Source organism: Anneissia japonica, unplaced genomic scaffold (genome assembly GCF_011630105.1).
Source record: "Anneissia japonica isolate Jap-2015-1 unplaced genomic scaffold, ASM1163010v1 scaffold685_len2926416_cov193, whole genome shotgun sequence".
Lineage (NCBI taxonomy): Eukaryota > Metazoa > Echinodermata > Crinoidea > Comatulida > Comatulidae > Anneissia > Anneissia japonica.
Genome location: NW_022692922.1, coordinates 1,732,540 through 1,755,488, shown reverse-complemented (window position 1 = coordinate 1,755,488; position 22,949 = coordinate 1,732,540). Strand labels below are relative to the sequence as shown.

The 22,949-nt window shown below is 33.4% G+C and overlaps 1 protein-coding gene across 2 annotated transcripts in view; it reads right to left on the bottom strand.

Moving 5' to 3' along the window:
* The window catches only part of LOC117100519 (nuclear receptor subfamily 1 group D member 2-like), a 49,537-nt gene extending 39,684 nt beyond the window's left edge, over positions 1 to 9,853 (bottom strand). The window contains exon 1 of one of the 2 annotated variants that reach the window (XM_033240262.1): positions 9,793 to 9,853. In XM_033240262.1, coding sequence (XP_033096153.1) covers positions 9,793 to 9,838 — 46 coding nt within the window. In that variant the 5' untranslated portion in view covers positions 9,839 to 9,853. Of the gene's footprint in view, positions 1 to 3,308; positions 3,516 to 9,792 lie in introns of those variants that run through there. The other variant, XM_033240260.1, reaches the window with a different exon arrangement.
* Positions 9,854 to 22,949: the final 13,096 nt, after the last annotated feature.

Here is a 22,949-nt window from a genome sequence, read left to right as displayed (position 1 = left end):
TCAACAAACTGAATATTATCGATGACCTAATTTTAGCAAATGCGCATTTGAGCGTATCTCGCTTATTCTTGATCGATTGTCTTCCAACTTTGAGCATGTTGTAGCTGAGGCAATTCTCTTTCATATATGTGGCATTTTTTTACATTTTGATGACGTCATCATGTCAAAATATAGGGTTTTGCTTACCCCCCTCATCTTTCTTTCGTCCAGCCTTTGATGACCCTATAATCACCTTAATCAGTCGTGATTTCTGAATCATATTTAGTGGGTATAATCTTCAGGTCATGGTTAAATGTTATGTAATTATATTTTTGTGTGCGCGTAATAACGCGAGCGTTCGTGTGCGTCAAAATTAATATATGCTTTATATCATGTCTTTTTTTTAATGAGTTATAGCCCATTAGGATGAAAGGTGACCCATAACTTTTATTACATATTCTGAAAGCACATGAGCTGTGGATGTGATTTTATATATCATAATAGCTGATCGGACATTGTGACGTCACCATATTGCCATCTGAATTAAAAAAAACTGAATTTTTATATATGATAAATATTATGAATGATCATTACTCCTTCACCAACAGGCGTTTGTCAATGAAAGTTGATACATATATATCTCATATCAGGAGACAACAGTGACATTAAGATGCGCACGTGCGTCACGAGGTGCGCGTATGCATGAGTAAATCTTTTAAAATGCTCCAAATTCTTTTTTAACAAACTAAATTAGCGTATTTTGCCATTATCTGCATTTAAATATTGTTCAATTCGCACCGCGCACACTTCCTCATGGGTCAAAGTGCGGTGGATCACCTAACTCGTCCTCAGTGACGAGTTCAAATCTAGTTTATTAATTTATTTTGTCAATATAAGATTATTGTAATGTAGGGTTAGTTCTGTTGTCTTGTTTAGGTCATTTTTGTCTTATGCAATTGTAGTTACAGTAAGGACAATTAAATACTTTAAGTTCAGTGGATGTAGTATTTCTATTCACCATTTTCCAAATCCGGGACACACCACTGATTAAGTTACAAAAAAAAAGCATCCAGCTTTTTTAAAAATATATGATGAAAACCATTCAGTTTACTGCTTATTTTCATTACAAAAAATGGCCAGCACATAGTCACGGCAGCATACAAGGACTGCAGTACGAGAAAGGAGACGATAATCATGGTTTTTAATTTTTAAATGAGGTCTAGTAATGAGAAGAGAGTATTAAATGCATTTGAGAAATGCAACTAAATACCAATAAACATAAATTGCCAAAACTTGATATTATAATAATTATTTGAACTGAACCCCAGCTTTACAATTAAGTGCCAGATTGTATTAACAAGTTCAATAATCATGTACATAATTATCTTAAAGATGGCAACATTAATATGAAAGAACTCAAGTAAACTGTAGCCGAAGTTCACACAAATGTCAACCTAGGAAGGGATAGTTTAAGAACAGCTCCTTAAGGTTTGTATGACAAGAGGAGATTAGGAATGACAACGCCGCACAACTGTTGAAGTCATTTTACTGGTAGGAAACTGATCAGGGAACCTCTGGGTAGCCATGCCTCTCTTGGGCAAATCTGCTCCCAGGGTTCTTGCACTTCTTGTCTAGGATGCCAAGCTGGTGGGAATTCCTCCGAGCTGTACGTAGGTGCAAATTGCGTTGTCTGGTGTAAGGCTTAATAGCTTAAGTTGTACGAGTATCATTTCATCAGAGAATTGCCTAATCTTTGCCCTGCATTGCTTATTTCCTTCCAAACCTTCATGAAAAAAATGCAACACTTCCTGATAGAGAGAAAAATACTGCCAATCGAAAAAAAAACATACCTAAAGTATGCAAGACCCCTCTGACAAATTTGAAAGTATCTTTTTTTCACTCTGTACTAATTTCTACTTGAACTTTCGTTACCAATATTTACAGGATATACACGATGTCGCTAGAGACAGACTTTCATTGGCTAATCATTAAAACTCAGTATTTCTAACTTTCTATATAGGCAGCTAATTGTGTGGAGAAGTCACTGTTTTGTAATTGATCCAGAGAGGGTTGGGCTAGAAATGATCTTAACCAGTCTTGTTTCTACAGACTGACAACATGTGTGGAACTCAATGATTTAAATCTGTTGGTTCATGCCCGGAGAACTCCCAGACATCGCTACTTAAGTGTACATTATATAATATTATTAGAGATATCATGTACATATGGTTATCTATTAAAATAATGTTTTTGCTAAGATATATAAAACATAATCGTATACATATTTAGCCTATAATCAACGATGCAGTGTTTATCTAGTTTTAATGTCATGAAATATATTTAAGAAGCAAAATACAATAAAATTATTCCAATGAGCTCCTTGCTAATAAAATACTAAAAACAACAATGTCATCATTGCATCAAAGAAGCTAAAATCTCTAAAAGTCATGGCAACTGAAGGACAAAAATGTCCATAAACATTCCTTAAATATTCAGTCACAAATTACCTTTCAAGTCTTTAAGCTGATAATACGTACAGCCAGGAATTGCTACTTCATTAATGAGTATTGGATTCATGCAACTAATCCTATACTTCTACTGTCCACCTACAGTATTCAGTTGTTTTCAATGACCAAGGATTCTTGAACATGAATAAATATACAACTTGCCTACTAAACAATCAAACACTTGGCAAACAAACAACTCTACACTCCTATATCTCCAACTCATCCACTCAACTTCCCATACAATTATCAGCATTATACACTTGCCAAAGAATCTCCACAATTTTAAATTCTATTGCAATTTCTAAACACATAAATTACAGTTTTACTTATTTGATGACAGCTTAAATATGTATGCCTAATATATTAATATATCATTCAATTAACCTTTCATGTTTATACTGTAAATGACACTAAAGAATAAAAAGATCAATAACTTTTAAATGGAATCCATGTTTATTTTTTTTTCTTAAATCTAGATACAACTTTTCATCAATTATTTTCTCACACTAATTGCAAATACTTATTATAAAGAATTATATTTGTTAATTAAATACACAAAAGAGTAAAAAACCATCTGTAATTTGAATAATAAAAAAAAAATAAATTGAAGAGCTAAAACTACATGCGAGTAAAAAAATATCATGCAATGAACAGAAATTATAAAATAAAGTTTTTATGTATCAATTTTAAATTGCTAGCCTACTTTTCTTCATTGAAAAGGAAATATAAATTATTAAAATGCATTACTACTAGTTAGACTCAAGTTCAAGTGTAGAATACCAAAGCATGATGTTGGCAGGCATAATTAGATCAATCTATTACCTTGTGTTGTAGTAAAACAGGATGTTAAATACTCTGAGTGTAGTAAAGAGTCCATGTTACTGCTGTCTTACTCAGATGGTCTATAGGCATGGGCCATAACTTGCTAGGATTTTATACTGCTGTTGCCTGGAGACCTTGTACTAGACCTGTCTACTACGTAGTAGGCCATACACACCAACCAACTATGCCTTCAAATACTACAGTACTGTGCTAGCCTTGCTGCTGAATGAAAGAGCGATCTGACCTTTGGTCAAGGTCACGACCTAGATTTACCAGTGGAGTGTGAAAGGTCAAGAGGAAAGCCTTCATCATCAATTATGTAGTAGTTGTAAAGCCTCCTTCTTGTAATTAATTATATGCATGCATAATAATTAGCCAATTAGATAACCAGAATCCTATACACAGTGTTCTGTTTGGCTATGCTAAAAAATCCCTGAACTTCAAATTGTAATAGTTAATATGCATATATAATGGTGGGTAATCAGAACATAACACTTCATATCAATTAAGTCACAAGAGGTTACAACATAAATAGACATCTTCCAATATTTTCAAAGCAATTGTAATTAGTTATGACAACTAGTAATCACCTACATTTATATTCTTATTTTACAAACATACATTAATCACCTGATATTTACCTCTACTCATTTGGTATTAATTATATTAAAATGTAGAATAACAAAAGAGATGAAGAAAGACATCTTAAAACAATATTAGAAACATTAATTATCTGATATTTACCTCTGTAACAATTTGGTAAATATTAAATATAATTTAGAATAATGATATTAATGTTGGTTATTACGATTAATATAATTTAGATGTTTTTCATTCTTTTTCATTTAAGAGAACCCATATGCAGACCTACTAACTCACCCGATCCTGTCGGGTGTCACCCGATATTTAAACAAATCTCCAGTTCTCACAATCGAATGTAATTTTTACTGATTTCACTGATTTTACAGATCCCCCGAAAAATACTCCAGATTTATGCATATATTTTGATTGATTTGATCGTTATTATTCAATGTAGGCCCCATCCGCCACCTACTTGCTTCGTGAAGCGATAAACAAGCAGCCGTTTTCGATTTGAATGTCGCCACTAACAGCCAATGATTTGTCTTGACGCATTCTTTTTTAGTATCTTGCATCATCGTTTGGTTAATTCTGGAAACCTCCAGATTTTTTGGTAAGACTAAAAAAAAATCTCCAGCTTTTGATGACCCAAGCACAATACTAACCCTATGATAGTGATTGAATCATATCACTTAGTATAGGATTCACTTGATATCTCAATAAAAATTTTAATAAATATATGTTTATAACAACCTATTTTTGGGGTAAAACCTTGATTTGTTGTTAAAAATACCAAAATATACACCGCAAATCTCCAAAAACACACCGCAAGCACAGTACTAATAGTGATAGTGATGGGATCATTTTTTGTAACCAAAAAATAGGTTGTTACAAACATAAAATTATGATTTTTTTTATTGAGATACCAAGTGAGTCCTATACTACGTGATTCAATCACATATGATTTTTTTTTTATTGAGATACCAAGTTGAGTGCTATACTACATGATTCATTCACTATTACAGGGTTTGGATGGGGTTTGCACTGTGTTTTTAGGTATTTTTAACAAATCAAGATTTTACCTCAAAAATAAGTTGTTATGAACATAAAATCTGATTTTTTTTTATTGAGATACCAAATGAGTCATACTACGTGATTCAATCACTATCACAAGATTTGGATGGGGATTGCAGTGTGTTTTTCGAGGTTTGCGGTGTGTTTCTAGGTATTTTTAACAATAAATCAAGATTTTACTAATAAAATAGGTTATGAACATAAAATTATGATACCAAGTGAGTCCTATACTATGTTATTGAATCACTATCACAGGGTTTAGATGCGGTTTGCACTGTGTATTTGTAGGTTTGCAGGGTTTATCAATTTTTTTATACAAAAAATGGCCTTTTTACCCAAAAAATAGGTTGTTATGAACATAAAATTTATATATGTATATATTTTTTTTATTGAGACATCAAGTTAAGTCCTATACTATGTAATTCAATCACTATCACAGGGTTGGATGGGGTTTGCACTGTGTTTTGGGGAGTTTACAAGGTTTAGCAATTTTTTAAATACAAAAAATGGCATTTTTACCCCAAAGATAGGTTGTTGCGAACATAAAATTATGATTTTTTTTTTTATTAAGATACCAGTTTGAGTCCTATACTACATGATTCAATCACTATTACAGGGTTTAGATGGAGTTTGCACTGTGTTGGGGGGGGGGGGGGTTGCAGGGTTTAGCAATTTTTTAATACAAAAAATGGCCTTTTTACACCAAAAATAGGTTCTTACGAACATAACATTATGATTTTTTTTTTTACTGAGATACCAATTGAGTCCTATACTTCGTGATTCAATCACTATCACAAGGTTTGGATTTGGTTTGCGGTGTGTTTTTGGAGGCTTGTGGTGTGTTTTTGGAGGCTTGCGGTGTATTTTTAGGTATTTTGAGTATAAAATCAAGATTTTACCCCAAAAATAGGTTGTTATGAACAGAAAATTAAGAGATTTTTATTTTGAGATACCAAGCGAGTCCTATACTATGTTATTCAATCACTATGACAGGGTTTGGATGGGGTTTGCACTTTGTTTTTTAAGGTTTGCAGGGTTTATCAATACCCGGATTGGCAATCAAAATAACATTATTTGGAAAGAAAAATTAGATATTTTAAAAATTTTCGATCTGATGACCTACAGTCGTCAGGGGGTCCAGACGTGTCTGGGGGAGGGGGGTGGAAATGCCCACCATGTCTCCCCTGCTGGCACCACAGCTGGATATGAATACCACCTAATAAAGAATATATCATATTTACAAATTGTAATTCTTGCTGAAAATTTAATCTTGGCAATTTTTCTATTTTATACATGTTTTGTGTAATTTTCAAACTGTCTGACTTTCGAAAAATATTTCAATTTATGTTTAGTCATTTACTTAAATCAATTGCAATTTCCAAAAAAAAAAAAAAAAAAAATTGAGGAATTCAATGACAAATATATTTCTGTGAAGCCTGGTTTCCATAGAGTCCCTACAGCGTTTTCGCTGCAATCCTTGCACTGCGTAACCGTCCCCAACACACTCGGGAATGCTCCCTCATTCAACTGACCAATCAGCGTCACCAAGGGAGTTGGCCATAGCGTGTAGCGATATTTACGGAAACCATGCTTAACTACTTGCCCCAATAATATGTAGGTTACTTAGCCTACCAAATGTCCAGTATTACAGAGTTATGAAGATAAAACAATATCCTGATTGAGTATTCTAATTTCTGTATTCACGGCATCATTACATAGTGCCACACTGAGCTGCCTATTCCTCATGCTTTCTTAATAATGATGTTTAATGTCTTAGCATTTTCATTAGTAAGTCAATTAAAGCATAGGATGCAATAGAAGGCAAGCACCGATTAAATTACTGATGATATAAAAAACATAACTTGGATGTCTAAATTAATCTCTTTTTACGCATTATTATTGGTGTCAATTACATTTTGAACTATTAAGTTAACATATCACCTTTCTAGTTCAACTTCATTAATGTGTTGCTTCAGATCTGAATCTCTGTTTTAATAAAAACATTTATCTTTTTTGATGACTTTGTAGTATCCACTAATAATGTTGTGTTTATTCATTTTGTATACTAATAATTTTCATTGCACCAGTAAAAAAATGGAGCAGGAAGAATTAATAGGTGTTAATATCCTCATTACGTTTTTAACAAACCTAGACAGGTATTATCAATATATGTTACATGAAAAAAAAAAATTACTGAGTAGAACACAGAGTTAACAGGGCAGCAATACACTACAACGATATTTGTCGTGGAGAGCAATTCGGTTGAAAATAACTTGCCATCAGTCGGACAGACTTCCTCAAATCAGATAGACCCGACTAAAGCAAAATTTGATCCGATATCCTTTTTTCAGAGAAAAGTATGTGCTTCTTTACTACTTAAAATAAGGTTCAAGACACAGAAACAGAGACACTTATGAATAATGCTACAGGGGCGGATACAGGATTTAGCAAAAGGGGGGGGGGGCCAAAGTAAAGATGGACGACCAGCCAAGGTACGAAGCACCGAGGGCATGGGCGGATACAGCCTGCCAGAAAAAAGAGGGGGGTTAGTGGAGTGAATCGAGTCTCACTTGGCTGGGGGCCAGCCTCCCCCCCCCCTTTGGCACCATCACTTTTTGCCAACATGCAAAGGCTCATAAATGTATACCATTTCAAAAGAGAAATTTCACACACACAATGAAGTTTCTCAGCAACATTAAACATAAAAATCACAAAATCAGCAAAAAGTAAAACTAATATCCAAAATTCGTTAAAAAAAAAAAATTTGTGATATAAGGGGGGGGGGCGTGTCGCTGGTGCGCCCCCCCCCCCCCCCCCTCCCCACCCCCTAAATCTGCACATGTGGTAGGCCTAGAACATGAACATTGTAGGTCTTGAAAACATGGAACACTGTAGGTATAGAACATGAACACTGTAATGTAGGTAGAACATAAAAATTGTAGGTCTAGAACATGAATTTTGCTGGTCTGGAACATGAACATTGTAGGTCCAGAACATGAACATTGTAGATCTAGAACATGAACATGTTAGGTGGTACAGAACATGAACATGTTAGGTGGTCTAGAACATGAACATTGTAGGTGGTCTAGAACATGAACATTGTAGGTGGTTTGGAACATGAACATTGTAGGTTTTCTAGAACAAGAACATTGCAGGTTTAGAACATTAAAATTGCAGGTCTAGAACATAACATGAACATTGTAGGTCTAGAACATGAATATTGTAGACTGCTATGTTTTGGAAGACTATGGTCGATTACAATCATGGTTTTAAATGCTTTATTACTATCCACCATAATAACCAAAGGGAAAAAAAATCACAGTAGACCAAAGAGGTGATTGCCTCCAAACCCCTTGGTTTATCATGTACCAAATAAATAGCCCAACTGTTTATGTTCAATATAATGTCCCTAATCTTTTCTTTTTCTTCAAATGCTTGTTACGGTACATATCTAACACATTTTGGACCCCGCCAAGATTTGCTTTCTGACCTCTTCAATGGAACATGCACAATGTGTCAATTGATTCATACAACATTAAACAGATATTCTCCTGAAGACCAACCACTGCCTCTGATACAGAGGGTCAGACTGCGCAGCCCTATGCTGCATGAATTGAGCTCATGATGATGGTGGAGGTGGTAATTATTGCAAATGGTGATGGTGACCTGGCAGGGACGGATCCAGAAAGGGGGGGATGGAAGGGGGGGCATGAAAGTTGGGCCAATTGAGACAACACTGTCGTAGGGGGTCCGGGGCATTCCCCCGCAAAAATTTTTGTGTTCTGGATGCCCGAACATAACATTTGAGGCATTCTGGGCTATCATTTTTTTCTTTTTCTCTCTTTTTTTCCTTTTCTTTTTCTTTTTTTTACCTCCCAAAAGGGGGACGGGGCCGGGCCCCCCCTAAATCCGCCCCTGCAGAAAATTTTCTCTGGATCCCTTAGTGATTTAAACCGACCATTGCAGTGTATGCAGACATATAAGTTTGCTTGCAACATTTATGAATTATGGTACTACCATGTGAAGGGAGAAGCATAAATTGAGAATATTATGTTGGTTATAGTTTATTATTTTTGCTACAAACAAAATGCTACAAAAACAATGAATTAAGATTAATTACAATAAATAACTGTTAAATTAAAGGACAATTTAGAGAATTACCAATATTTGCAATTATTTATTTATCAAATATATAAATTGCAATGTTTGAAAGCCTAATACAACATCATTATTTGTCACTGATGCCTTTTAACAGAATTTACCCCTTTTTTGAAGAATCTTGATTTCTTCAGCCTCAGAAAGTTGAACAGCTTTGGTATTGAAGAAAAAAACTGGCATTCACCTGTGCCAAATATGCATACCCTTGGGAACCAATAACATACAAGTCAGGAGGAATGTACAGTAAATAAGATGTTTTATAACCCTAGTGAAATAAAGTAAGATGAAACATGGCCTCGTATAACTTATAAGCATTAGGGCTTTTGAAAAAAATAGTATCAGTCATCGCCAGACTTTTTAGCAAATTTTAACACTTTTCCGAAGCGCGTTGAGAGTGCATATGTGGTCAGATTGACATTTAGTGAATACTACAAGAACTACAAACACTTTAGCTTTACAATTGGTACTTACTGTCCAGACTGAATATAGTGTTCAAATTGTTAATACATGTCGGTAATTATCCCATCTATCGGATTCCGTAAAAAAAAACTTGAAACACGGAGATCTCCGTGTTTGGCGGTCAAGCGCTGCGTTACCAAACACAGAGATCTCCGTGTTTGGCGGGCAGAGTGTTAATGAGCAAGAAGATTTTAAAGTTCAAACATTTACATACCATAAATGCAAAATATAACATAGCATATTTCAGCAAATATGACCATAAAAACATGTGCTGAAGTCAGTGCTCTTATTCTGGTGTTCTTGAGAAATTAGTATACTACTATGTTTGTACACTGGATTTTTCTCTACAATTCACACAGCCAAAGTTCTGGTTCTTAAGGTCCTGTATCAGAAAACTACTGTTTTACCACCAGAGTTTTGCTGACACAGTGTAAAAGGGCACGGTGCGGTCAACTGAAATGGCAATGTGCTACACGCACTGTGGCTTATAGAGTGTGGCACAACAATTAGGAAGAAGGTGTGTGGAAAAGACATGAGGAAGTGAAACCAGGGAAGGAAAACAGCATCCTTCCTGTTTTCACTAAAAAACCTGCATAATATAGCAATCCCAGTAGGAGCCATTAAAAATACCGTAAAAATGGACATATTTTCCAACATTCAGATGCACACTTTCTTATTTTTAAATAATTTTCAGACATAATGTGAGCTTTCGTGACAAAATGAGTCTTGTAGTATGCCAGGTCAATTTGATATATTCAAGAAAATATTAATAAAAAAAATATGATAGAAAGTGATATTTTGACAAAAATTGGGTTTTTTCTGATAGGTTTCATATGTATATTTCATAGTAGCAAAAGTTCCGAGTTGAGTTACCTAATGTAATCATGTTTTTGAGGCACATTGTATAAAGTTTCTCATGTTTATATTGTTGTTTCACTTTTTGATATATGCGAGTTCAACGTTTTCAGCCATCTGGCTGCCTGTTGTACATTTTATACCAAAATAAATAAATAAAACTATTTTTCAAAATTAATAGGAAAACTAACACAAAATTTATCAGTTGTTTATCTTAACAGGCGATTTTCTAGTTTTCAAGTATGTTTTTAGACATCTGAAATTTAAAATGATCTTACTCCGGTTTTATTCAACTTAGGAACATGATTTAAACACCAAAATAAAGCTTATATATTCATTTATCAAAATATATCAATAACCCATTTTAAATTTTTCGTACCACAAGACTCATTTTGTCACAACAGCTCACAAATTCTATGTGGGTACTGGAAGCCCATTCCTTCCTACATTCAGTTTTAAGATAGGATTTGGTCATAGGACATAGTTTTCTAATCCCTCACAATAGATAAGAAAAGATCACAACCCTTCCCTCACAACATAGGTCTGCCTCTGACACTTGCTTCCCTTCCTAGGAAAAATATCTTGGATCCACTACTAGACTTGTCACTTTTCATCTAACAAAGCCAATATGAAATAGATGTGCCAAGTACAATTTTATGTAATACATTTCGTATTGGGTTAGGCCCGTTTATTACCCTATCAGAGAATAAAAACTGATGAGGGAGGGAGGCTTTTTTTTTTCTCATTTTACCGATGTTCGCAAGTAAATCAACGGTAAGGGACAAATATAAAAAGTCATAAGAATTGAATCAAATTTATATTTATTAATATGTGTTTGTTGTACCAGTAAACATATTTGCAAGAAATCCTAAGTGAAAAAAATATGGAAAAATGACTGTTTGAAACATATGTTGATTGAAAAAAAAAAAAAATCTGAATTTCCCCAAAAGTGATGAAGGGAGGGGGTGATAAACTGAATTTTTTTTTTATGGGGCTTTAATGTAATTTGCAACACAATATTTCTATAATTTCTGACAACGTATCATCTTATTAGATACTTTCTACAATAACACCTCTGATTTTAACTATCCTTAACTTTGTGATTTCAAACATCTATTAGGTGAGACTTTTTATACCTTGTTTAGCAAACCCTCCACCTAATAAAACAAATATATTTTTTGGCTAATCAGTGCAAATGCTCCGCAAAAGAAGAAAAAAATATAAAAATATATAAAAAAGTTTATCTTTATTTTTATTGTGCCCGCCACTGCCTTGAAATCTCCAAAAATAAGATATGTATATTTTTTTCTTAATTATATAAATTTAAAGCATTTAAGCATCCCATTACTACACTGTTTACACTCACCAATAAAATTTTATTTTTATTTTCTCCTCCGTCTGGATGTTTTGGCTAAACTACTTGCTAAATATTATAAAACAAAATTTTATTTTTATTTTTTTGCCACTCTCCTCTGATGATCTTTTAAAAAAGAAGTTCGCGAAATAAGGTATAAAAAAAGTCTTGTCAATTATGTCAATGAGGGAAAGCTATTTATGTTCTGCTTTAACAGAAACAATAAATTTAGCTCTTTAAATAAATATTGCTATGTAGTTCAATACTAAATGTGTTCAATAGTAACATTATCATTTAATTACAGTATAATTACTTCCTATTTAAATTCCCTAAAAATAACCACTGTGGAGATCATACTCTGAAAACTTGTTAAACTGAGTTGAAGATTCTAAGATAACCTTGTGCATACCAATTATAATTTGTAGTCTACAAATTTGATGCTAGGTGTCAGCCCAATGACTATTCAAACAGTCGTTCTTCTTATTTTAAATGTTAATGATTCAAACTTGAGAATTTGTGATGGTACACTGGATGGATGCCAAGAATTTAATACGAAAACTTCAATGTTGAATGACGTGGTATTAAGTTTAAGATATGACTGAAAATCTTATATTATAATTTAATACTAATATTTAATAAATTAATTTTAAACTAAACACAAAGTAGGTGTAGTTTAGTATTATTCAATATTGTGTAGGGAGTATGGTTAATCAGTTGGGTCTTACAGATCATTGTCAGTAGTACAGTAGGTATATACAGTATACAAAATTATGGGTTCAAACACTAGTAGAGAACTGGAAAAAGATCAATTATTTTAAGAATAAGATAACAATATAACAATAATCATTTATTTCTTTATTTAAATACATACTTATTACAGGTAAGACAAAAAACATAAATACAATTGTCATATGTATTTGAAAAAAGTAAGGTACTTTGAAATTTATTTATTTATTCTTTCTTTAAAGTGATAAAACTTCAGTGATGCAGCACTAGTTTCATAAGTGGATCACATAAACAAAAACAAAATATAAAGCTGATGCGAATCAGAAATAAACATCAAATGAACAGATAAAAAATTAAATGAATAAAAAATCAAATGAACAGAAAATGAAAAACCTGAAAATACAAATAAAAGAATTAATTTTAAATTTGGATCAAAGCAAGAGAACATTACTTTACAATGGAAATGAATAAAAATTTACAGTGTTTTGATTAAGCTTTTTAAAATGTAGCCAGTTAAACATCATTAAATTTTGATTAATTTCGTTTGAATGCTCATTCCATATCTTAGTTGCACGTTATAAAACTGTTCTCTTGCCTTGTACAAACTTCCAATTGTGCTCCATCAAGGTGTTATTTGATTTACTTTTAGTGCACTAAGATTGGCTATTTTGTTTAAAAAAGTAAATTTGTTACATAGAGGTAGGAGAGATTCCTCTCATTCACTTAATTTAAAAAAGTAAGCAATAGTAGGTGATTTTCCCAACTATCAGTCATTTTACTCCATCCTATTATATAACAATTGTTCTCAAATTATTTACTGAGTAAAGTGAGTACATGCTAAGTATTTCGATGCAGTAGTTTTATATTTATGTACATATTGTTTTTCTTTAACTCATTAGTTTTGCTTGAAGTTCAATTTCTTTTTTTACTTTCATTTCCTTTTATTCTTTTTACATTAGGTCAAACACCTATAAAACATAACTCAGCTACATACTAGTCCTACTCCAACTTATACATAGCATTGTCATTCACAAACTACCAGGTACTTTCTTAATCTCCCAGGGGGAATGTGACTGTAACAATTGCATTGCCAAGAACACAAACAAGTGATTGGCCTTCACCTCGAACCAGTAACCTTTGAATTGGATGCCAAAAACATTACTACTACACCACCTTCTACTACTATAAGATGCATGGCATGCTGATTTAAATTAGTATAACTAAAATAGACAGCATTTGGTTTAGATATTACATACTATGGTTTATTTCAAACCTACTCATCTTGACTATTCTTGGCAACTTGGTAAAAGTCAACAACTTTTTATGTTTTTTTTTTCTGATTCCTTTTTAAATTTGATTTTTGTATCCCTAAATTAAGATGTCCAGGGGCAGTTTAGTTTCCATAGTTTTGACTGCAAGTACTAGTAGTACTCATTTTTTTTTATTATAACCAGTAAAATTTTGCCCATACGCAGTGTTCTTATTTTTTGGCCGATTTCAGGCTAAAATTGAAAGGCGAGCATCATAACCATTAGACCACAACACTGTTAACACAATGTTAACAGCAATTAAACTTATTTTGTACATATTCAAATTTAACATAGTGTATTGCATAAATATAAAATGTGTGCAATATTAAATAACAAGTATTGTAAACATTTTTTTATTTTGCTTTTTTGGTGCACAAAAACTTTACACAGGTCGAACTTGTACTGCAATTTCATGTTTTTTTTTTTTAATGTTTTTTTTAAATACTATTCCAATCAATCACCTGTTGAAGACTTCTATGTATACTCATGTGACATCACATGAAGCATTAAATGTGATACCGAAGATGTGTGATTATCGCATTACCGTGGTAACAATTTACCGATTACTATCCCTCACGTACATATTCTCTGCTTTGTGATGAGGTAATGCATTGGTGTTTATCTTAATCACAACAGGCATGTTTCTAGAGAGTTTGAAGGGGGGAAACACTGCCTGACGGGAGGTGACAACAACCACCAAATCAAAAAGTCAGGTTTATATCAAGGAAACATGTCATTATCGCTAGTAATCAGATATTTTTCCTCACTAGAGATACGACTTGATTGATAGCGATATACTTGGTGTCCCTTGACAGAACTGCTAAAACCTAGTTAAACGTAACCTTTTTAGATGCTATACTGGGGAATCTAAAACATCCTAAGATAGTAAACCAGAGGAGGAGGATAACGGAGAAATACTGTTATTCTGTTCACTGAATTTTGTTTATAAATGCCTTGTATATTGTATTTTGATGTACTAGAGGGCAATAAATGTTATAAGCAAACTGATTCACACAGAAAGTAATGGAAGATCTATAAATAATTGAAAAACAATTAAAAAATGAGAATGTAAACGAACCAATGATATCTAGAATTCCAATAATAATACTAAAACACAAATGAAATAAGTATGGTAGCACCTTATTTAAACTTATGAAATAATAATAAATATCTTTATGGTCATAGTTTTTATTCTTTCCATGGAAGATTGTTTGGATTTTTTAAATGAAACAAATGAAATAAAACGTAGGCCCTAAGACTATTTTATATTTCTTGCTGAAAGATCAAGAAAATAACCTATACAGCAAAACTTAACAGAGTATTTTTTTGGTTCTAACCAGGTACTCGATCTGTTTGACTAAAAAGAAACCAGTTGGAACAGCCTGATAGCAATTATCAAAGTTGCCCGGTAAGGTTAAGTGAACTAACACTGGTCCGTGAAGAAATCTATGTGAACAGGGCGACTCGGTAAAATGTTCCTACTGTGTGTTTAAATCCAACTGCAATCCTCATTACATATTTGAACAAGATAGAGCTACCCATCATCTTTCTATGTTATCTATCTCCTAATTATCTTATCTCATATGTGAGGTCTCACCACGAAATGAGACGCATCATTGGTGAAATCCTATTGAGATATTCACCAAAATAAGTCAAAGTCCCGGTTTTACAAAATCTAGATTTCAGTTTTGGAATAACTTGTTTTATTTTATGATTATATACTTTTTATGTGAATTTTCTTACTAAAACAGTGTTCTCTGCACATCTGTAATTCTAGTCCTATTATTTGTACAGGTTAGTTTATTAGTGGTTGTTATACTGTTTGTATGGATGTTAATACCCTGATGGTTTGTGCCGCTGCTTTAAAAGCGTAATTTCCAAACAAATTTAATATCCTGAAAATCTATTACATCATGGGAAAATTAATGAATACTTTGACTCTATTATTAAAATCAGAAAAGGAAGCTTGTTTAACCAGAACTCCAGAAGGTGGGTCCTCCCAAACCCCCGCCCTCCGGTGTCTCTCGCACCCACATCAAGATAATACCTATTTCAAGTCAGAAGCTGCTAAAAAAGATCAGAAGCAGTGTGGTCCTCTGCCAAGGGGCAGTAAGTGTACAACAAAAACATTGAGGGATAAACGTTAGTAACACTACCTGAGGAGTGGATGAAAGAGGACATAAAATAGAAAAGAAATCTGACACTTGCTGAGAAGGCAATGACAGGAGTAATAAAGAGAAAACTACTGAACTGTAGCTGTGCAAAGAAATTATAATGACATGCTTGCATGTATTTCATAATAACAAGCATTTTTTACAGATATTTATTCTTTTTAAAGTGTAACTCTTATGACGTCATCTGATTTTTATATAGTACATTCATAAGAAGGAACTTTCAAAGGAACTTTTTTGTTGTTTTTCTAAAATTCTGTTCTCTAGATGTTTTTAAAAATTTTAAATCCCTTTAATATCATTTATCAAATATATAAAAATAATTTACTTAAATAATAATTGATCATACTAGTACTGGTACTGGATTTTGTAACCGTGATATTGGATCACATATGTCAATGTAAATAATAATAGAATAATGGTTTTAGTGTAATTTCTGCATTCCTTTAATGTAAACATTTATTCATTATTTATATTTATGTACAAAATATCACATCCTTTTTGGGTGACAGTGACTTTGCAGCTTTGTAATTCTTTAGTACTGATTATGGGTCTCTGTGTAAATAAAGTGTCATATATGTGATAATTTCTTGTAATTTGCAGGGCTGGCAGGCATTTTAGAAAATGGTTTCTTTTCTTTTTTTGTATATCACAATTTAATGCATAAATATAATATTTTTACTTGCTTAAAACCACTAAATGTACTACTGTTTCACGATATTAGTGTACAGATAACATTTGGTCCTGGAGGTATTTGATCAAGATAATCATCTTCATGGTTGGAGGCACAAAAATATATTTTTTCCAGGTCTGGTACAAATATTATTGCTTTTGTAATTATATTGTCTTGCTTAGAGAAAACAAAATTTTTAATACATATTAATGCTTACAGTACATTTTTAACAAATTAAAAAATAACCTAAGTTACTTTTTTATGAATCTATTCCTTAGTACATAAAGAGGATTGCCTCCCCATTCTGGGTCCAAATCTTACAAATATTCCTGTAGTGTAAGCATATTCTCATAAATGTAAAACCAACTCAATCCCTAAACTCTGATAATGAGATTGACTATTCTGCCTGTAATTTGAGTTACTTGATGAGATATGAATTTTAAAAAATCCAACATACCATGCATAAGCCAGATAAGTGAGGGGGAAGCCCACGGTTATCAATGCATACCATTCAAGTCCCATTAGTAATCAATGGATAAGGGAATAAAACACGACAAATTACAAGTATTAATGTATCATTGTCACTATCGTTGTCGGCAACTGCATCATCATGACGGTCATGACACATTATCGTGTATTCCAAGTAACAACATGCTGTACAACTTTGAGTTTTTTCATAATTATTTTCACAGAATAAACTCAGTTTGAAATTAAATTGCTGAATTAATGATAATTTTTGGCAAGTTCTTTATAAATTACAAATATATTTTAAATTATCATGGGGGAAATATGATTACACAGATGTAATTTGTTATTGGGTTGTATTGCCTTCATATTTGAAAAAATTATGATTTTAGACGAATAAGTGAAATGAAATGTATATTAAAAATATAACCAAAAATATTTGTTACATATACACTATGGTCATTCTATATTATGTTCTTTCTTTATTAATTGAATATTTCATATGAAGATAAATGTTATATGAACTAATAAAAGTATTCCACAATTCAATAATATGTTGAAGTAAATTTTAATAAATGTTTAATTATAAAAATACAAGTATATTCTTGTTTTACTAGATCACTAAATATGTTTTAATATCTTGTAAAACTTGCATCACTGTATTGAGTCAAGCATACTTAGTTTTTGGTTTAATCTCTATGTAAAGCTTAGATCATGGGGATTTTCACATGATGTCAAGAAAAGTATTTAAACACTGTGTAACTCCAAAAATAAGCAATCAGTAACATACAAGTGACAACTAGGACTAATTGGCATGGGAGCTGAATTGAGGGCGCAAATGTATGCAGCATGAGACTTGCGCGAGGGGAGCTACCTGGTAGGAAAGGGTGATATTAACTTTTAGGACTATATATAAAGAACTTTATAGAAATCTTTGAAACAATTTGAAATCTTCCCGACATCCTTAACTACTCAACACCCTCCCCAATAATTCAACTCACCAATGTTGACGACACCACTCTCTCACTTATATTTAAACACTTCTTTTGATTAATTAAAAGGCTATTTGAAATAAAATTTCAAATTTCTGAAGCAAAGAAGTAGTAATATTCACTTCGATTTATGGGTGGGAAAACATGCAAATCCAGAAGACACTCCGACAATTATTTATTAGCAGAGTTATTTTGATGTTCCGAAGGTTCTTCTTCTAATTACGAATTGGTGGATTTGGAAATGAATTAGTGTGATTATGGCCTAATAAATGCACTCAAACACTAATATTATCCTGGTTCTCATTTTAAGAATTATGTGTATAAGAGACAGCATATTAATGCTTACAGTACATTTTTAACAAATTAAAAAATAACCTAAGTTACTTTTTTATGATTCGGGAAACAATGCTCAATGTAACTGTAAAATCGTGGTAGAGCAAATATAATGCAAGTAGAGAAAGCTGTTACTTCCTCCTACCTGTAAATTGCAGACCATGTATATATACCATTCCTACAGCTCATCCACTTAGACAGGACGATTGCACATTGCATGAAACTGCAGTAGTTGAAAATTTATACACGTATCATTGTCTACCTACATTATATATATATTCTCAAGTATAAGCCCACCTCCTACATTCCAACCAATTTTATGTAAGCCTTTCCTCAGGGCTTTCCTCAGGCAAAAGCTTAGCTGACTTTTATCCTTTCAAAAAAAAAAATCGAATTGGCTTTGAAACAGGCAAAACTGTATTGATTGAAAACTAAATTTCCTGGCTTCATTCCCACCCCAAAAAATCGGCCTAAATTTTTGTATTTATTGCAAAACATCTAAAATACACTATAGTTATTCTTAAGTAAAAATGGTATGTAGTTTTTAATTGTAAAATGGCTAGCAAAAAGAGGCAAAGAACACATTTCTAGACATATAGGGAAAGAAAAAAATTCTGGGGAGTTTTCCCAGCCTCTCGACATCCTCCCAGGGAATGAATTTCCAAAACAAATGTTGCACGTTTACAAATTGGTCAAACTTGAAATCTCTGATAATAAGGATACTGTAGTTGCTACAAGTCTTGTTCGCAGTATGAACTTCTTGACAACGTACGTACCATTTTCTGGGATCATACTTCCCAGACAAAATGGAAACTTGGAAATTAAAATAATCAATTTGGACTTGGGATTTATATGCTCAAATTATGTCACTTCCCAACAAAAACCATTGGGCATTCTATATCTTATCTAAACAAACTTGAAATTTTCTCACATTTAGCAAAAATACTGTCAATTCACCTTACACTTTTCACCTTCATTCACACATTGAGGCATATGATGCATATCCTTAGTATGGGTACAGTAGCTGTTGCGACATCAAAGTTGCAATCGCAGAGGAAACCAAAGTTGTGATGGAGGGCAGTCTATAGAGCATAGGGCATCCTCCTTGAAAGTTGTTGCTGTAGAAGCCGGAAACGCATTTCTAGACTCTTTGAATTTAAGGCAATGACGAGTCAAATTTTTATTCTTGTAGCACAAATTTGATAATTAATTCTGAGAAATCTATAAGCCTGAAGATTTGTATTACAGTAGGTCTAAATAAATTCTTTAGTACAAAACATACTCAAACAAAGTAAATAAATTGTTATTGTAAAATAATTTTAACTATGTTAGAGAAAATAATCTCACCACCTTAAAAACAATTTTAGGTTTCTCAACTAATACCCTATTCAGACTAGACTTTGCATTGCGACCGGTTGCAATGTAGTCAGTGGTGAACAGTTGTAATCCAACTTGTTCGCAACCATTCGCAAACTTCGACAGCATTCAGACACCTTTTTACTTTGATACTTTACATCACTAGCAACGATATAGGTCGTTCTGTTTTGTTGGACCTCAGCCAATCAGTGTCTGTGGAATCCGTTGTGATTGGATTCCGTGGTAATCGGGGGTAATAAAGATTGTAACACCCAATCGCAACGGATAACAATTGCGAAATTGATTACTTATCGGCTACTATTGGTGAGCTTTCAGACACGAGTTTACTTTGCGATTGGATGCGATTGGGTGTCGCAATTGCTACAACCGATCGCAATGTGAAGCTAGTCTGAATGGGGTATAACTGCCTTCTTTAAGTATGTAGTAACTCTACTTTGACATTAAACTGACCACTCACAAGAATTTTTTGAAAAAAAAAGTATACAGTAGTTTCCCCTAGTATGAATCTCCCCCTAGAACACAAACTTGGGCCAATTTTTAGGGGAGAGCAGCTTAGCTTAGTCGGCTAATCTAGTGGTAGCTGCTGTGTGTGCGCTGAACCGTGGAGATCTCTAGGTCCCCGGTTCAATTCCCATCGCTGCCTCTCCTTGTGTTTCAGCTAGAGGGCTGAAATACAAGTTACAATAGCACACCGTCTTTCGGATAGACGTTTAAGCCGTTGGTCCCATGTGCATTATGCCCCATGTGCACATTAAAGAACGCAGTACACTCTTCGGAAAAGAGTAGGGGATTGTCTCCTGGTGTACTGCCCAATCACCACCAGAAGGACCCAACTGGAAATAAGTCTTCTTCTAGACTTTCATGGTCTATCTCTGGTGTTTACAACAAATAAAACCAATCCAATCCATACCAGGGAATCCCTGTTTTAGGTGTATAAAGAAGGAAGTGCACCTGTACAATTATGCAAATTACGAACATTAATTCATAAACAAGCAAACACATATACATTCAGTACAGCGCAAACATGCTCCCAATGTATACAAGAAAACAATAAGAAAAGATATAAGAGGATAGAATATCTGATCCAGGACATCAATTTTTCGGCACTGTCTGCCTAAGTAAATGCCAATAATTGATGCTCTTTTCTGAGAATATTTATAAACGTCAAACAGTGGGGCTTTTGTCAAGGTAAGGCTGGTACATAAAATTGGTCATAAAGTTGGGGGTGGGCTATTATGAATGCATGACATGAAAACTAAGTATGTTCACATCTTGTTTGACCTTTGTTTTATGCGGAACCTGTTTGTACACGGTAGTGATGGCAACACCATTTCAAAATCAGGATGCGTACATTCGTTCCCTTCAGGTTCACGTCTGTTCTTCCAATCAATATTTTATTTGTAGTTTCTTTTTGTGGTTTATAAATGCATTTAAACGTTCCATTTTTAATGTATAAAGCACTATAAAATTGTATTGTATCATTGAGTGGAATAAGGTAACTTTTTTGAAAAATTCCTTATGCTAAAAAATACAGATGTCTTTGGTTTACGGATAAGATTGATTTACTTCACTCTGACATACAGCAAGGATAATGGATAAAATATACTTATTTTTCTGTTGGTAAATGGGCAGTACATGAGGGAAATCCCCTACTCGCACTGCGTAAGGATCAATGGCATGTTGCATCTGAAAGAAGGTGCAGTATTTGAATCAGGGTTCGTACGGTTTTAAACAAGCAAATTTCCAGGACAATTCCAGGACATTCCAGGTCAAATTTTCCGAATTTCAAGGACTCATAATATCTCTTATTTCTATAAAAGTAGAACAATTTGCCAATTTTACGATTGATTATACAACATGCATGCTGTACTTATTTTATTTGCAAGATGTTCTTATGCATATTTTTATTTAGTAAATCAATTTAGTTGTTTCCATCACAGTAAAGACTGTTGGTTGATTGCATATTAAGTTTTACTTAAATCTAATTCAGAGGCGATAGATCGGTGTCTTTTTCTCATGCTCGTGGGAAATTCTGCTTGTTTCACACGTGTGCTAATAAGCAAAGGAATTCATCCCACGAGTGTGGCAAGTAAGACAGAGCCCACAGTTGAACTACAGCAGACCTGATTCTCTACTAGTCAACAAAAATGTGCGCGTACAACATGGTCTTATCGCTAAACCTGTCGGTGGCTTTGTGGTACCGGCGTGTCAGTAATAACTTGATTCCATTGTGACGCCTCGGTGGAGTGTACGCCTGTTCAGGGCTATTCATAAATCTCCAGGACTTTCCAGTACTGGAAAATGCTCATTCGTTTTTCCAGGACATTCCAGGAATTTAAGGATGCGTACGAACCCTGTTGAATTTGCATTTCAGCCCTCCAGCTAAAACATAATGAGAGTAGCAAATGGAGCGAAACCAAAGACCAAGGTTACGGTATGCAAAGATCTCTAATGTTTAGCGCAAACACAGTGGCTAGCACCAGTTCAGGTGACTGAACAAAGTAAGCTATTCTCTCACTAAAAAAAAGTTTAAATTTTACCCCTTTTTACCCTAAAAATTGGTTCTGACGAACATAAAATTATGATTTTTTTTTTTTTTTATCAAGATACCAAGTTGAGTCCTATACTATGTCATTTAATCATTATCACAGGGTTTGGATGGGGTTTGCACTGTGTTTTGTGGAGTTTGCGGGGTTTAGCAATGTTGCTATACAAAAAAAATGGCATTTTTACACCAAAAGTAGGTTGTTACGAACGGAACATTATGATTATTTTTTACTGAGATACCAAGTGAGTCCTATACCTGTCTCTTATACACATCTAGATGTGTATAAGAGACAGGCTTTATGCATTTAAACGTTCCATTTTTAATGTATAAAGCACTATAAAATTGTATTGTATCATTGAGTGGAATAAGGTAACTTTTTTGAAAAATTCCTTATGCTAAAAAATACAGATGTCTTTGGTTTACGGATAAGATTGATTTACTTCACTCTGACATACAGCAAGGATAATGGATAAAATATACTTATTTTTCTGTTGGTAATTGGGCCTGTCTCTTATACACATCTAGATGTGTATAAGAGACAGTCTCACCACCTTAAAAACAATTTTA